At 58.1% G+C, this 15,324-nt stretch overlaps 1 protein-coding gene across 1 annotated transcript; it reads left to right on the forward strand.

Annotated features, from left to right (window-relative positions):
- On the forward strand, positions 1–14,952 carry METRNL (meteorin like, glial cell differentiation regulator). Its single transcript, XM_039226293.1, has 4 exons — positions 1–418; positions 5,896–6,284; positions 13,538–13,597; positions 14,424–14,952. The coding sequence occupies exons 1-4, from the start codon at positions 237–239 to the stop codon at positions 14,738–14,740; spliced, it is 948 nt and encodes a 315-aa protein (XP_039082224.1). The 5' UTR covers positions 1–236; the 3' UTR covers positions 14,741–14,952.
- Positions 14,953–15,324: the final 372 nt, after the last annotated feature.

Consider the following 15,324-nt stretch of genomic DNA (forward strand, 5'->3'; position numbering starts at 1 on the left):
TGACTCGTCGACTTCTGAGCCTCCGGTGGCGGCAGCGGGCGCGGAGCTCTTTGCGCGGCTCCAGCGGCTCCAGCGGCCCTGGCTGCGACCGGGATGGGCGGGCGTCCGCGCCGAGTGCGCGGGGGGCGCACGACGTGACTCGCCTGGACTTGGAGCCCCGCCCGCCCAGCCGCGCCGGGTGGAGGGTCGGCTCGGTGGGCGCGGACGCGGGGTCGGCGGCCGAACAGAGCCGGAGCATGCGGGGCGCGGCGCGGGCGGCCGGGGGGCGCGCGGGGCAGCTGTGGCCGCGGCCCCCCGCCCCGGGCCCTGGCCCGCCGCAGCCGCCGCCGCTGCCGCCGCTGCTGCTGCTGCTGCTGGCCGCGCTGCTGGGCGGCGCGGGCGCGCAGTACTCGAGCGACCGGTGCAGCTGGAAGGGGAGGTGAGTCCGCGCCGCGCGACCCCAGCCTTCGGGTCCGCCGCCCTCCCTTCCCATGCCCTCCCCGCTCAGGCCCGCTGAGCGTGCGGGGGCGCGGCCCCGGGCGGGGACTTTGGGGCCCGCTCTCCAGGCAGAGCCCTGTACGCATCGCCCCCGCCCCCGGTTCTAGAACAAAAGAGCCCGCGGCGGCCCGGTGCCCCGGCCCGGAGGACGCCCAGGGGGAGGTGCGCCCTCAGCGCGGCGGGGTCAGTCCCGGCCGGGCAGCCCACGCGCTCCGCGCGGACCCCGCATTGGATGCGGGCGGGGGTCGGTTCTCCGGTCCTACCCGGCTCTGCCCGCGGCGAGGACTTGCGCGCCCGGGGCGGGAGGAGCAGGGCCTGCGCTCAGGGCCGGGCGGGAAGGGCCCGCGGGTCCTCGGGAGGGAGCGGGGGCTTCGGTGGACCGAGCGGGGCCCTGGCGCGCGCGGAGACCCGCTGGCCGACACCTGTGCGCTGGCCGAGAGCAGGGCCCGCGGCGCCCCCCATCCCCGCCCCGGCCTCGGTGAAGGTCAGGCCGCCCTTGGCAGCGCGCGCGCTGGGCTCGGGGAGCCCCCCCTCACGCCCCTCCGCCGTGGCAGCAGAGGCCTTTTTTTTTTTGTAAACTGAAGTGTGACAAGCAGAAAGGAGTTGCAAATCACAAGTGTACGCGGGCGGGGCGCCTGAGGGCACAGCTACTCCGGTGAGAAACCGCCATCCGCCCAGGGCGCCCTCGGCCCCGGGCCCCGCTGCAGGCAGCTCGCAGTTGGGAAAAGCCGGTTCTGTGCCGCGGAAAGTGCCGGTTCAGGAGTTTTCAGACGGAGATGCGCATCTTAATCTCTTGAAACTCTGTGGGCAGGGGCTGCCCTCGGGTCGCGGTGTCGCGGTGCCCCGTGGAGCAGGGCCTCTCTCCAAGCCCTTTGGCCCTCATATCTGATGGGAAGACTCCCGCCAGCACACCTCATGCTGCGGGAGTGTCACGGGTTTATTTTGAGTGAAGACAGTTTTTCCGGGAAGGTTGGGGGGTTGTGCCAGTGTGCTGGGCTCTGGTCATCTTGGATACTTACAGACTCAGTTCTCTGTGGACACTGGCAGTTACCCTGCTCTCCACTCCCCACCCCCGCCAAACCGGGGTTCTGGGCCCCAGAGATGGGGCCTGTGGTGTCCTCGCTCCCTTGCACACACCAGAGCTGGGATGGAGGAGCCGAGATTGGGGCCATGAGCTTGGAGCTCGGGGGGAGGGCCGGCCTGGAGAATGCTGGCGCCAGCACAGGGCTGGCTGGGAGCCTCTGACTCTGACACACTCTTCCAGGGCTGCCCTTTCCCCCACGCTGGTAATTAAACTCCCTGCCTTGCAGCTTCTGCGGGATGAATCAGTGCACCCCCAAACTGCGGTCTAGGGTGTCCTGCTTCAGCAGATCAGGAACAGAAACCCTGTCCCACCCTGGGAACCTGAGTTTCCAGAGGAGGAGCTGACACCCTTTCACGCTCTCAGAGGACTGTGTGCGTGGAAGGGGATGGCTCTCCTGGGGATCAGAGAGGGCTGTGAGTGCGTGCTGGTCAGAGGGCCAACCAGTCCTGGACTACGCAGGTGTCTGCCTCCTCTCACCTACCTGGAGGAGCAGGGACGCTTGCCTGCCGCCTGCCTCTCTCCGTCACTGCTAACACACTCCAGGCCTTGGACCCCCTCCAGCTGCCCTCCACTCAGCCCAAAGGCAGTCTGCTGGCGGCGGGAGGCTGCGGGGGCTGTCCTGTGGGGTCCGCGGTGAAGACAGGCCCAGGCCACAGTGCTGGTGTATAAGCCCCCCTGCACTGTAATTGCTGCCCTAGTTATCAAATGCGCCTTGCGGATCAGCTGACAGATCCTCGCTGTGGAAACCTGGGTGCACTGGCTCGTCTGCAGCCTCCTGTAGCATTTATGACTCTTTATGAGCTGTTCTAAAGACAGCACAGGGTGGTGCGAGCCCTGATGCCCTGGGTGCGTTCTGATACCCTGAGAGGGAGGGAGTTGCTCTTTATGACACTGGCCACTCACATCTGACAGGCTGAAATGTCTTTCTGGGTGTTTCCAAGCAATTAAGCAGGAGGTTTTGCAATCCCTGTCGCTTGTGCAGGGGCAGGACAGCGCCCTGATCTTTATTAGGCTGTGGTCGTAAAGCTGGGCCACGAACTTTGCCACGGCCCAGGGTTTGCGGGTCTGTCACACCTGGGTTAGCTCTCCTACTAGGTAGGGAAATGAAAGGTAACTCCGGTTATCATAACCTTTGGGTTTGCCCTTGATCTGAAGCTCTTCCTGGCTTAAGTAAACAAGAGACCATAATTTACTTCTGGTGACTCAGGTGAGCCAGGCTGTGGGTGTTAAGTGGCATGAGCCCTGCTGCTGCCACACTGACCCCTTCAGGAAGTCCCATGTCAGTTTGGGATTTGCTGTCCTTTCCCTGAAGGTGTGTCTGCCTGGGGAGTGACTCTTGCAGACCCTTTTCTCCTTCTTCTTCTCCTCCCTTCCCCTCCCCCTCCCCTCCCCTCCCTCTCTCCCTCCCTCTCCCCTCCCCTCCCCTCCCTCTCTCCCTCTCCCCTCCCCTTCCCTACCTCCTCCTTCTCCTCCCTCTCCCCTTCCCCTCCCTCTCCCCTCCCCCTCCCCCCCTCCTTCTCCCCCTCCTCCTCCTCCTTCTTCTTTTTTTGGAAAATAAAGGAATCCAGTTTAAATAATCCAAGATCAATCAGTATTCTCAGTTCTGTAAGAGTGACTAGAACCAGTTTTCCGGCATCATTAACTTCATCACATCAGAAAGCAGGTATTTTCTTTCTGCCTGATTAGCATGTCACTTGCACACCATGCGAAAATCATTAATGCCACCGTCAATGACGTCACAGATGTGGCACATTTTTGCACCTCCAGCAATTTTGCATAAACACAAGTTTTTTTTTTCAGGTTTTCTGTGGTGCTGGAAACCTAGAAGAGAGAGATTTAGCTAGAATTTCTGGTAAGCACCAGACAGGCTATGAGTCCTTGACTTTATTAAAGGCTCAGTGGGGTCCCAGGCGACTCAATGTGCATCTGAATGGCAGTCTTGGACATCACATGCTATTGACCTTCATGTGAGCACTCCTGTGTTGAGTGCCTGGTTCACTCTTGTTGATCTCAGTGCCTTATGAGGGGAGAGGCAGAGCAGAGTTGTATGCTGGCTGTGGACCCTGGGATGGGCATAGACAGGTCTCTGGGTGCCAGTGAAGACATTAGGTAAAGGGTGAAGTAATGGGGTGCCTTATTTCTTCTATGTCCACTTCTTTGTAGTTCCTGGTCCTCTTTTAGTCAAGTGGCTTATGGATAAATGGATCTAGGTATACTGCACAAGATGTATGTGGTCATATGTGCAGCCTGGGGACAGCCATGGGTTGGCCACCTGTCCCCCCAACGGCTCCCTCTGCCCCTGCCTAAGATGTGGATGGGTTGTGGACCTCTCTGTTTCCCTCACCATCGTTTGAGTTAAAGTGACTTAATGAGGGGCACCTGGGTGGCTCAGTCAGCTGGGCAGCCAGCTTTCGCTCAGGTCATAATCTCACAGTTTGTGGGTTCGAGCCTCGCGTCGGGCTCTGTGCTGACTGCCAGCTCAGAGCCTGGAGCCTGTTTCAGATTCTGTGTCTCCCTCTCTCTCTGACCCTCCCCTGCTCACGCTCTCTCTCTCTCTCTCAGAAATTAAAGAAAAAAAAACTTAAAAAAATAAAGTGACTTAGTGAAAGGTATCCAAAGCCTCTGGTATGGGCTTTCTTTTCCCTTGAGTCCCAGGGTCCCCTCCCTCCACAGAGAGGGAAGTGAAGCCTTGAACAGGATGGTTTTTAGGGGAGAGAGCTTTGAGGATTGGTGTCTGGGCATGGGGCAAGTGTCCAGCTGCCCCTTGAGGCTGGAGACAGTAGAGGAGGGACACTATGATAAAGTTTGTTTTGGCTGCCCGAGAGCAGAGGTGATTATAGTCATCTGTGTCAGCCACTTACCATTTAGTCTAATTTTTTCACAGCACTATAATTATACTCGTCCACACATATGTGTCAGATGAGCTTATATGAGTTTTATTTGACTGTAATTTGTAAGTCTGTTCCGCGTGTGCGGCTCTGGTAGGCGTCTGAGGCCAGGCTGGCTGCTAGTGACCCAGGGCTTTTGGGGGCAGGGAGCAGTTTAGGAGGGGGGTCACCTCCTTGACACCTCCCTCTGATGTGGTCTGCAGGATGACTGTGCAGCCCCAGCCCACAGCTGGCCGTCGTATGAAAAGTGAGGTTTTTTGGAGCACAGAGCATGAGTCACCAACAGTAAATGCAAACCATATGTTATGTTTTCTCCTCTGTAGAAAGGGTTTCTGGTAACTCACTCAGGCCAGAGCTCTGAATATAGCATTGTTTATTACACATAAAAATCCTAAGAATGTGGTGAACCTGTCTGAGATCCGATCAGAACCGAATTTCATGTAATAAAACACTTGGTTGAAGTCATTGGTTGAGTTCCAGGGCTGTTTGGTGGTTATGACGTAACCATTAGCCCAAGCTGACATTCACATTAAAATTTTGAGTAGGGGAAACTTTAACATTTTTGATGGTTTCAATTTCTTGAAAACATAACGTAATGACTTTACTCAAGACCTGTCTCACGAAGAGTGTACAGACTTCATTTTTTCCTATTTAGCATTTATTAGGAGTGAGATTAACTTGGCAGTCCACCACTTCCCCTTGGGCAGATGAACTGTCTGCCTACTATTTGCATCTCTCTCCCTGTGGCTTCCCCATGGAGGACCATCACCTTACTTTTGTAATTTGCTGTGATGATATTTGAGTTTATTTTTAAAAATATGATTGGCAATGCAGAGCCTTCAGGTTTGCAAATGAATGAAAAAGTAACCAAATGGTCACTTTAAGGAAAATGGAAACACCCCCATCTGTGAGGTGCTAAAGACAAAACTCACCAACTATCTCCAACCTCCCAGACTGCTAACATTCCTAGTTGGTTTAAAAGCCACTCTCTGGACCAAGTGAACCTGCTCCTTGTTTTCACACTCCGTGGGCATCTGCCATATTCTGGCCCTCAGTGGGTCGTCTGGAACTTGGGTTGATGCCAGAGTCCTGTTGGTGTGTCCTTGATCATGTTCCAGAAGGTCCACCCTTCCTGGGTTCTTCCCTCCATTGCACGCATCGCCTCCCCAACACGGGTTGAGGTGTTGACAGGGTCTGAGACAAACATTGTCTATGTGCATCAGGGCACCATGGGCCCATCTCACCATGACCCTCTGGGGTAGGCCTGCTGAAGGGAACTGGGCGGGGGGCCGTGTGGCTGTCCCTGTCTGGAAACGGCCCCTGGCAGCAGGGCAGAGGGGCGGCAGCCTGTGTGTGGGTGAGGGGCTGCTCCCGCACCTAGGCAGGCGTCCCCCGGTGGGTGCATGTGGGCTGCTGGGCCCTGACTGATGCATGTCCCCTCTGCAGCGGGCTGACACGCGAGGCCCACAGGAAGGAGGTGGAGCAGGTGTACCTGCGGTGCTCTGCGGGCTCTGTGGAGTGGATGTACCCGACCGGGGCTCTCATCGTCAACGTGCGGCCCAACACCTTCCCATCTTCCCAACAACACCTGACTCTGTGCATCAAGCCCCTCAGGGACTCCTCGGGGGCCAATATTTATTTGGAAAAAACTGGAGAGCTGCAGCTGCTGGTGCGGGATGGGGACCGCGGGCCCCGCCAGGTGCACTGCTTTGACTTCACGCAGCGTGGCCTATTCGTGGAGGCCACGCCCCAGCAGGACATCAGCAGGAGGAACACAGGTTTCCAGTACGAGCTGACCAGCCGGTGTGTGGGGTCGGACCTGCATGCGCAGTCAGGTGAGTGGCATGCCTCCGGGGTGGGGAGGGCAGTGGGGTTGGGGGTTCCCTTCATCTCCCGTCCCCCAGTCTCTGTGAAAACCCTTCTGCTGCCGGCAGACGGGCCGCCCTGTGCAGTGGGCACTGGACATGTGTGGCGCCATTAGCATTGTGCATGTTTTGCACATGGGGAAACAACGCACTCTCAGGAGCTGTGTTTGAGGAGAGTAAACACACGTGCCCTGAGAACGGCCGTCATTCGGACCTGAGAGCTGTGATGGGTCATGGTCCTGGCTCCCTGCTCCCCTTTTGTGTGCTCGAGACTGTAATTAGACATGGGTGCTGTGGCCGTTCACATCACCCCTATGTTTCTTCTGACAGAGGATTGGCTGAGTGTTTTTGACATCAGCTGCACCCTCTGACATGTTCAGTTTTGGGTGGGAGCCAAGGCTGATTCATTCTCCGGAGAGGTGCAGAGCTTTGATGACCTGAATTGTGGAGCTGGTCCCAGGTTCCGGAGGCATTTTGTGGGTGGGTGTTATAAGGACAAGCCCGTGTGGTGTGGAAACAACACAGCAGTGTGCCAGGAGAGGGTTGTGGGGCTGTGGGTGGCGAGTCAGGCGGCAACAGACAGTCACCCCGGTTAGTGCCACTAGTGAGGACCTCACTGGGTGTCCCGTGAGGCCGGCCCTTAAGGAGCCCCCACCACTAAACGGCCCTTCTCGGAGTGGTTCTGGCAGGAGTCTCTCAGTAGCCAGGGGTGTGCGTATGTGTGTGCACGTGGAGATTGTGAGTTGGCTTTAGATTGTCCTTCGTTTTTCCTTTTGAGGCAGGCAGACAGCTTTTCAGGGCCCTGTGTGGAGGGCAGTGTTGGCCTCTGAAAAGTTCCCGAGGCAGACCCCGAGGAGAAGCGAGCACCGCCAGAGCTCTCACATGGGGCAGATCTCACGCCTCGTGCTGGGAGCGGGTGCAGAAATTCTCGTACAGACACCCAGGCCAAGCGTGGCCCCCACTGCAAGGCATAGATGACCTCCTGGGGTCCAAGTGTGTGGCGTGGGGCTCCTTGACTACCACTTGTGTCAATTCCAAAGCTGGTTGTAACAAGATGCCTCCCAGTGGGAAGGTGTGAGCTTGGATTGTCCTGTGAGCAGGTTCCAAGAAGGCCACTCTGCAGGTGACCAGGCAGCCTGGATGGTGGGCAGGTAGGGGTGCCATGGCATTGAGTGGTACAGGCCAGGGAGGGATGCTACCACCCCCAGCACACAGGGCGGTTCCAATACAAAGAGTGACCCAGGCCCAAGTGTCAGCAGTGCCAAGGCAGAGATACCTGGTTTGAGGGGTGGGCCGTCCCCAAGAATAGTATAATCTCCACATTTTAGTAAATAAAAAATTTGATTTGGGAAAAACAGATCTGCTAGGATTTGAAATGTAGACTTTGCTCCTGAATGTGAATCCGCATTTTATTGTTCTGCATTCTTGGCTCAGATCAGTTTTCAAAACCTTCAGTCTCTCTCAAACTAAACTGGTCTGTTGGAGAACTTCAGTGTAGAATTGCACAGGGAGGAGCCCGTCCCCCTCCAAGTGCCAGCCGCCTGGGTAGGCCCCCAGCCCAGGAAGGTGGCACTGAGAGCTGCTGTAAATCTCAGGGCCTGAATGACATTTTGTCCACAACAGCCTTTGTCTTGATGACCAGCTATAGGAGGGTGAGTGGGAGGGCTAGAGGAAGGTATGCCAGCCTTCTCTAGGGGACCTAGAGATAAGCTAACAGTAAAATCAAAATCTGGAAAGACCCAGTCACCGGATTCAGTATTTCTGGCTGGTGATTGCTGGCTGAGTGAAGCAGATGTTAGGAACTTAACAATTCCCCTTTTTTTTTTCCTGAAATATTTTATTTTTAAGTAATCTCTACACCCAACATGGGGTTCAAACTCACAACCCCAAGATCAGGAGTCACACGCTCCACTGCCGCCTTTTACTGATTGAATATTGATTCCCCTTTAAAGACATTTGCTGCTGCCCTGTTCTCTTGTGGCTTGAGCTTTGTTCCACTTGGTGGGTCAGTCTTCCAAGATGCTGGTGCTGCCCTGGGCAGCCAGCTGTTTGTTGCACACCTGAGCGTTCCCAGTTGTCCAGAAGGAAAATGCACAGGGGCGGTCACGTGCTGCGATGGCAGAGACCATGGCTCCGCTCTCGGAGGCCAGACACTTAGTCTCTCTCCCTCTCTTTATGGGCGGGGTCTGTGCACCTCAGGTCCCCTGGCCCCTGATTTCAGGCCAGGACAGTGAGCAGGTTTACAAGAGGCCTGTGTGGTCAGTGGTTGAGCTGCCCTTGGTTCCCTTGGGGCTGCCGGGACAAGGCCCTGCGTGATGGCGGCTTGTCTGGCTGCGGTCTCTGCTTGGCCTCTTGAGACCCCATGTAGGACGTTGACTGTGGCTGCACATTGGGCAGTCTGGGTGGCCCAGCACTTTCATGAGGCCCAGAGGTTCCCTTCTTACCCCTCCCCACCCTTGACATATGCTCACTGTGCCCTGGAGTGTCTGTTTAAAGCTGGGGCCTGCAGGGATCCAAGCACCCCGTGAATGGTGGGGTGTGAGCATGCATCTGCTCGTCGGCCGGGAAGCTGGCCTGGGACAGTACAGACGTTTAGCAACTGTCAGAACTTGGGGTGGGGACTCTGATATGTCTGGGGCTCTGGGAGCTGGGATGGAAATAGGCAGAGATTCTGGGCCCTTTCTGGGGGCTCAGCACTTCCTCAGTCTGAGGGAGATGAGGGGCAGCAGGGATCTGGGGAGGCTAGTTCATCCCTTCTCCCCAGGGTGTTTGCCTTTCATCGGGGGATGGGCCCCTAAGCCTTTAATGCCAAAGGAATGGGTACGTAATGTGGAATGTCGGTGCCAGCCATCTGGCAGCAGTGCTGTCCGCCATCCAGGCAGGCTCTTAGATGGTAGCACGTGGCTCCCGGCTCTCTGCCGTTCTGGCCCTGGCTGCAGCTGCAGGAAACTTGGGTGAAGCTGGAGCCCAGACACCTGTGACGCGGGGGTGTGCATGTGCCCGTGGGCTGGATAATCACCGATCCTGCCTGCTGGGGAGGTAGATGAGCCTTCTCCCTCACTGATGATTCAGAGCTTCTAGTTTGTGCTGACTGGAGAAAAGAGAGGCTCCCAGATGAGAGATGTATGTGAGCCTCACGGCCCTGGACTCTTCCGCTTGGGAGTATTTGCAGTGAGTGTGGTCGCCCAGGGTGCACTTGAGTTGAATAGGAAGCTTCCTGGTATGATCTGAGATGCACTGATAGCCAAGCAGGGGCCAGAATGGAGAGGCAGGCCACTCCTTGCAGGCACAGATTGAGGGGTGGGTGATAGGAGGTGGCCTGTGGGGTGGGGGGGGGACGCAGGATCGAGCCACTTTTCCCCACCCTGCCCCATGTCCCCCTCCTCCTCCCTGAGCCTCACCAGGGCATCTGAGTAACGCAGTTGCTGAAAATCTCTGGCAGGACACGAAAGGTGGGCAAGTGGCCAGATCCAGCTAACTAATGGATAAAGCTCTAAGCCATGCCTGGAACCTAGCCGGGCTGTCCGGGGGCCGTCCTCCCCAGAGCCCCAGCATACTTGGGGAAGCAGGCACACCAGGGCCCCGCTAGGGTTGGGGGTGTGTGGTGGTGGCCAGTGAAGGGTGGCAGGAGGTTGCTCTGTCTGGTTCTCGGGAGTGGAGACAGATCTTCTTCTCCTTGGTTTGCCTGAGGGGGCCCAGGTGGGTCCCTGATTCCAGTCTGTTCTTTTATTCTTCGGGGAGCCAAATAGCAGGGGCTTACTGGCTTGGCCACATCCACCTTCTGGGGCTTGGGGTTTAGGGTCCATGTGATGCCTCCCCAGAGCAGGCTTCCTTGAACAGATGAGGTGGGAAGACAGTGGCATTTTAGACCCACAGCTAGAGGGGACGGTGCTGGCCATGAATACATAAAAGTTATTGGCATTGCTGGCTAGTGGGCAGCCTCAGTCACACGGTTTCCAGTGTGCTTCATCACCCCTTCCCTGTTCAGACCTGCTGTGTTTGATGTGTTGGGGGGGTGATGATGCCCGAGGGGTGGGGTGGGTGGGTACAAAGCCCGCCCCTCCTCCCTCCTCTCCCCCCCCCCCCCCCGAGGAGCTCTCTCAGTTCGGTGGTGGCCCTGATGGGCTGTGGGGGATGAGTAGCAAAGGTCAGCAGAAATGGAAAGAAGCCTCAATATGTCCTGGAAACAGAAAAGGAGAGAAGAGATTTTTTCCCCCAAAGGATGTTTTATTTTCCTTCTCTGTGGCTTCTCTGGCCAATGTAATTATTGGGTAATTATTTTTCATCGTACCCGTCTCTGGACTCTTAGGATGAAAGCGTGTGGCATCCGCCTGCTTCCTCACCAGGAATAGGGCTGGCGCAACAGTGAGGAGGACAGGTGGGAGACGGAATATCCCCGCGGCAGCTGACCGCCTCAGGGCGACACCGGCCTGCGGCTGGCTGTGGTGACGCAGGACCAGGCTCCAGAACCTGAAATGGCAGCTGGGACTCAGCTCATACCAGCTCCATTCTAGCCGTGTCCCCTCCCTGTGACAGCGCTGTACCCACTGAACCCACCACCACCTGCCTCGCTTCAGTGACGACCCCAGCGGGTGCCCTCATGCAGTTTTCCCTTTGGAAATTGTGTCTGTCCTTCCACGGCAGCCCCGCCTGCCACACCAGCACGCGCCATAGGCAGACCTGTCCTGGGCGAGGGCCTAGCACGCGGCGGCTGCCCCCCCCGCCCCCCTCCCCGCTGCACCTGCCATCCTCACCTGGGTCCCTGCAGTAGCCCCGGCTGGTCTCCCTGACCCTGTGTTTTCCTTCTTCAGTTCATTTTACGCACATTCTGGAATAATCTTCCTAAGATGTCCATATCTCAGCCAGCCCCTCTCAAACAACCATAATTCCAGCTGGCCTCTTGGCTGCTCCCTCCTCATCTTCCCCTTCAAGGAAACGAGATTCAGTGTGTCCGAAACCAGTGCATTCCACTGCCTTTATGAGCCCAACTCCGATTAATAATTGTTTCCAGATTGCTTCTTTTGGCGTCCACAGCCTGGATTTTCCAAGAAGGTGACCTGTGCTTCGTAAAAACTGAGAATTATGAGGGAAGTCTCCTGGGTGGCACTTTATTAGCTCAGCTGTGGTGGCTTCTGGTGGGAGGATCTGTGGACTGCTGACCGCCCTCCCCCGGGGCCCCCGGCATCCCCACACCTTCCGCAGTGCCGTGGGGTGTGAGCAGGATGGCCGCCCCGGGCAGGCTCCGTGCCACCTTCCTCCTTAGCCCTCAGTGGGGGGGGGTCCCTGGGCCTGTGTCCATGGAGAGGGTCAAGCTCTCGGGCTTGGTGAGTCACGGGCTGCCAGGCCGGGTATCTGACTGCCGGGTGTGGCCTGGGCCTGTCGCTGCACCACTGCTGTCTTTGTGGGTACTGCCTGTGGCTTGTCTCAGCTGACTCAACCTGAGATGCGCCTCTGGAGAGCCTGTGTGGACCCGTGCCTCCCGCCCACCCTTGCTTGGAGCACCTCGAGGGCTGGCCCCCAGGGGCTCTGCTGGGGCTCCCCCAACCTGGGCAAGTGCTTTATGAGGGGCACCCAGAGTGAGGCCTCTGACCCCCTGGGCACTAGGCAGTGCCAGCTAGGATGGGAGGTCTCACCTCTGCCGTGCGCCCCCTGGCACAGGGGCTGCCTCTGAGCAGAACTGGAGAGCCCGGCCTCATCCTACCCGATGCGTGTGGGCAGCAGGCCCTTGGAGGGGCGAGCAGGGAAGGGGACCCCCAGTGGGCTGCCTTCTTTTTTAAGAGAGGCGTTGAGGCTGGGGTTCCATACATGGAAGCAAGGTGGGCCCAGTCTTTGGGATTTGGAGCTGGGTAGGTGGAACCAATCCCCTTGGCCAGGCTGGCCAGGCTTTAACACACCCAACCGGCTCTGCTAGTCACGCGGCTTTGCCTGGTTCCTGAGAACCTGATAGAGTGGCAGGCAGTGTGTGGGCCAGTGAGTCAGGCCCCCCTGAGCTGGCCTCGGGCACGCATATCCACCCCTGCCCAGGGCAGGATAATCAGGGCCAGTGCTTGGAAACTCACGTCCACCCCCCAGGGTCTGCAGAGACCCCGTGCTGCCTGGGGACGGTCCAGACCCTGTGTCCCGGCCCCGGAAGGCCTCTCTGAGCTCCTGCTCCTTGGGGCCTGGCCCTGCCCCTGATGCCTCTAGTCTCTGCTGCTCCCAGGGTACAGGTGACTGCTCGCCCAGTTCAGGGTTTGGGAGGGCCCACAAGGGCAAAAGCCAGGGACATTCTGGGGCCTTGAGGAAGTGATCTTAATTCCTGCAAGACTTCATACCTAACCCTTCCCTGAGCTGGAGGGATTTGTGCCACACCCTAGAGACTCAGTGGCCAGGAGGCAGAGGCAGTGTGATCGCCAAATCATATTGTGTTCTCCCAAATCCAGTGCTGGGTTAGGAGCGCCGTGGTCCAGGGGGAGAGTTGCCAGAGCCAGAGGCTTGTGCCTCCCCTTAGCCTTTCTTGAGGCCTCACCCTCTCTTAGGAAGTTAGGGTGAGGGCTGTGCTGGGGCAGAAGTTAATGGGGCAGGGCCTGGTTTGGCTGGAGGAAGCCAGCCCCCACCCCACCCCCGTCAGGCTGTGGGGGGTCGGGGATTCTGTGAACCAGGCTTGCTGTAGAAGGTGTTTGCAGGCAGTGATCTGGTCTGAAGTCAGGGGTCTGGGGAAGGGGCTGTGACTCGTTTGGATGAGAGCCCCACGGCCTTGGCCCGCAGACGTGACCCTCAATGCTCGCTGACACCTTCAGGAACCAGTGCCCTGACCCTCTGGTCTCGGCTGCAGATGGGGACCTTGGGAACAGGTGATGTGTGAGTGGCTGGCATGGATGTGGAGGCTGGAAAGGAGGCAAGTCTCAGCCAAGCAGGTGTGGGGGAGTAGCTTCAGACCAGCTCAGGTTGGCTTCCCGTTGGTGATGGGTGTGGGAGAGCAGTTTACACTGGGCCCAGCGGTTGCTGCACCAACAGGCTAGGTGGGGACAAGCATGAACGCCAGCCGTCTCTCGGGGTGCACGCCCTTCATAGCCGCGTCTCAAGCTTGGGGCTCCTGGATCCGTCAGCCCCTCCCCCACGTGCTGGCTGAGGTTAGGTCCTCTGTCTGTTCTCTGAGGCGAGAGCTCCTACAGGACCTGGCGGGTGTGAGCGGAGGTCTGAGTCCCACAGCCCCTACTCCTGACGCTGTTCTCTCCCCACAGCCCCGTGCCGCCCCTGCAGCGACACAGAGGTGCTGCTGGCGGTCTGCACCAGCGACTTTGGTAAGTGTCCCTGTGCTCCTGCCACGTGTCGGGAGCCCCACGTGGGCCTGGGAGGGCCTTCCAGCGCTGGGACTCAGCTCGGGGGGAGACTGCCGAGGACACTGGGCGGGGAGGTGTAATGGGGAGGGACCCGGCTGTATGGGAGGGAGAGGGTTGGGAGTCCTGCTCAAGGTGGTCACTGAGCATCTTCCTCCAAGCACTGGTTCTGGCCTCACCTCCGAGCCCTGCCCTCTCTGGGCCCCTGTGGACACTCCGGCAGGAGCTCCTGGTCCTGGGGGCCCAGGAGGCCTGGGGGCCCGGGGCTGAGATCAGCTGCCCGCTTGTGCACTTGGGCACAGGGTGGAAGTGCTTTGTGAGCTTACCGGACGGAAAGATAGCCCGGCTGGACCCGGCTCTGAGCGCCTCCAGCTCTGAGGGCAGTTGTGTGGTGGGGGTGCAGGCTCCTTTCCACTTTGTGGTCCTGCATCCGGAGGGTGGGGGACTGTCCCCAGGGCCTGCTCTGCCCACCTCCCTCCCATCACCCCCTCCCCTCCGAGCAGCCCCGTTTCTGTCCCACCTGGATACAGCAGATCGTGGGTATTGATTGCCGTTGCTTGTCTTGTTCTAACTTGAAAAGTTGATGCACACTGTGGTGTCTGCCTTCTGTTTCTCCCCACTCATGTGGCTGTTACCCTGACCGAGTCTAAGTGGCAGGGACAACCCCCAGAAGGCCTCAAACGTGTGAATTTTTCTTTCTAATGGGCTTTCTGGAATGCAGAATTCAGGGTCGGCCCTGGCAGGAACACCCCTGATGACCCTACTGACTGCTGTGTCCTTGCCTCCATAGTTGTCCGAGGCTCCATCCAGAACGTCACCCACCAACCGGAGCAGCAGGAGTCTGCCATCCACCTGCACGTGAGCCGGCTCTACCGGCAGAAGAGCAGGGTCTTCCGGCCAGCCCCAGAGGGCGGAGGCTGGCGGGGGCACGTCACCACGCTGCTGGAGTGCGGCGTGAAGCCGGGGCGTGGGGACTTCCTCTTCACCGGCCACATACACTTTGGGGAGGCCCACCTTGGCTGTGCCCCGCGCTTCAAGGACTTCCAAAGGATGTACAAGGATGCCGAGGAGAGGGGCCTGAACCCCTGTGAGATGGGCACAGAGTGACTGTGGGCAGCACCACTGCGGCCTTAGCGGGCACTCGGACTGGGGGCTCCCTGGCACACAAGCTGTGGAGGCACATGCCACGTCGACCCCACGAGTTCCTGGCCAAGGACTTCCTGACTGACTGAAAATGTTGTAAGATGCAAACTAAGTTATTATATTTTTTTTAAAAAAAGAAATGTCCATAGGAAATAAACTCCAGTGTCTTAAAATGCCTTGTGTGCCATTTCATGCTGTGTTTCGAAAGCACCCGACAGGACTGTGTTGGGCTGGTGTGTTGGGTGAGGCGCTGGGGCCGTAGCCCATGGAGGACGCCCAGCACCAGGCTTTGTGCAAAGCTTGAGGACCGTTCAGAGTTGTTTCTTGTGATGAAGATTTATGGAGCCAAATACTTATTTTGTGTTTTGTTTTGTTTTTGTTTTTCAAAGAATGTACTTTGCTAGCCATGGTCACTTTTGGGCTGCTGGCTGTTTCCATTCCAGAGAATAAAGACCAGCATCTGACAGAACAGCGGTGCGCCTGTCTGCAGCCCTGACGGGTCTACGCCGCACTTCAGTGGTGTCGTGTAGGGCTTCTCCTGAGGCCAG

Source organism: Hyaena hyaena, unplaced genomic scaffold (genome assembly GCF_003009895.1).
Source record: "Hyaena hyaena isolate Hyena2069 unplaced genomic scaffold, ASM300989v1 scaffold_21, whole genome shotgun sequence".
Classification (NCBI taxonomy): Eukaryota; Metazoa; Chordata; class Mammalia; order Carnivora; family Hyaenidae; genus Hyaena; species Hyaena hyaena.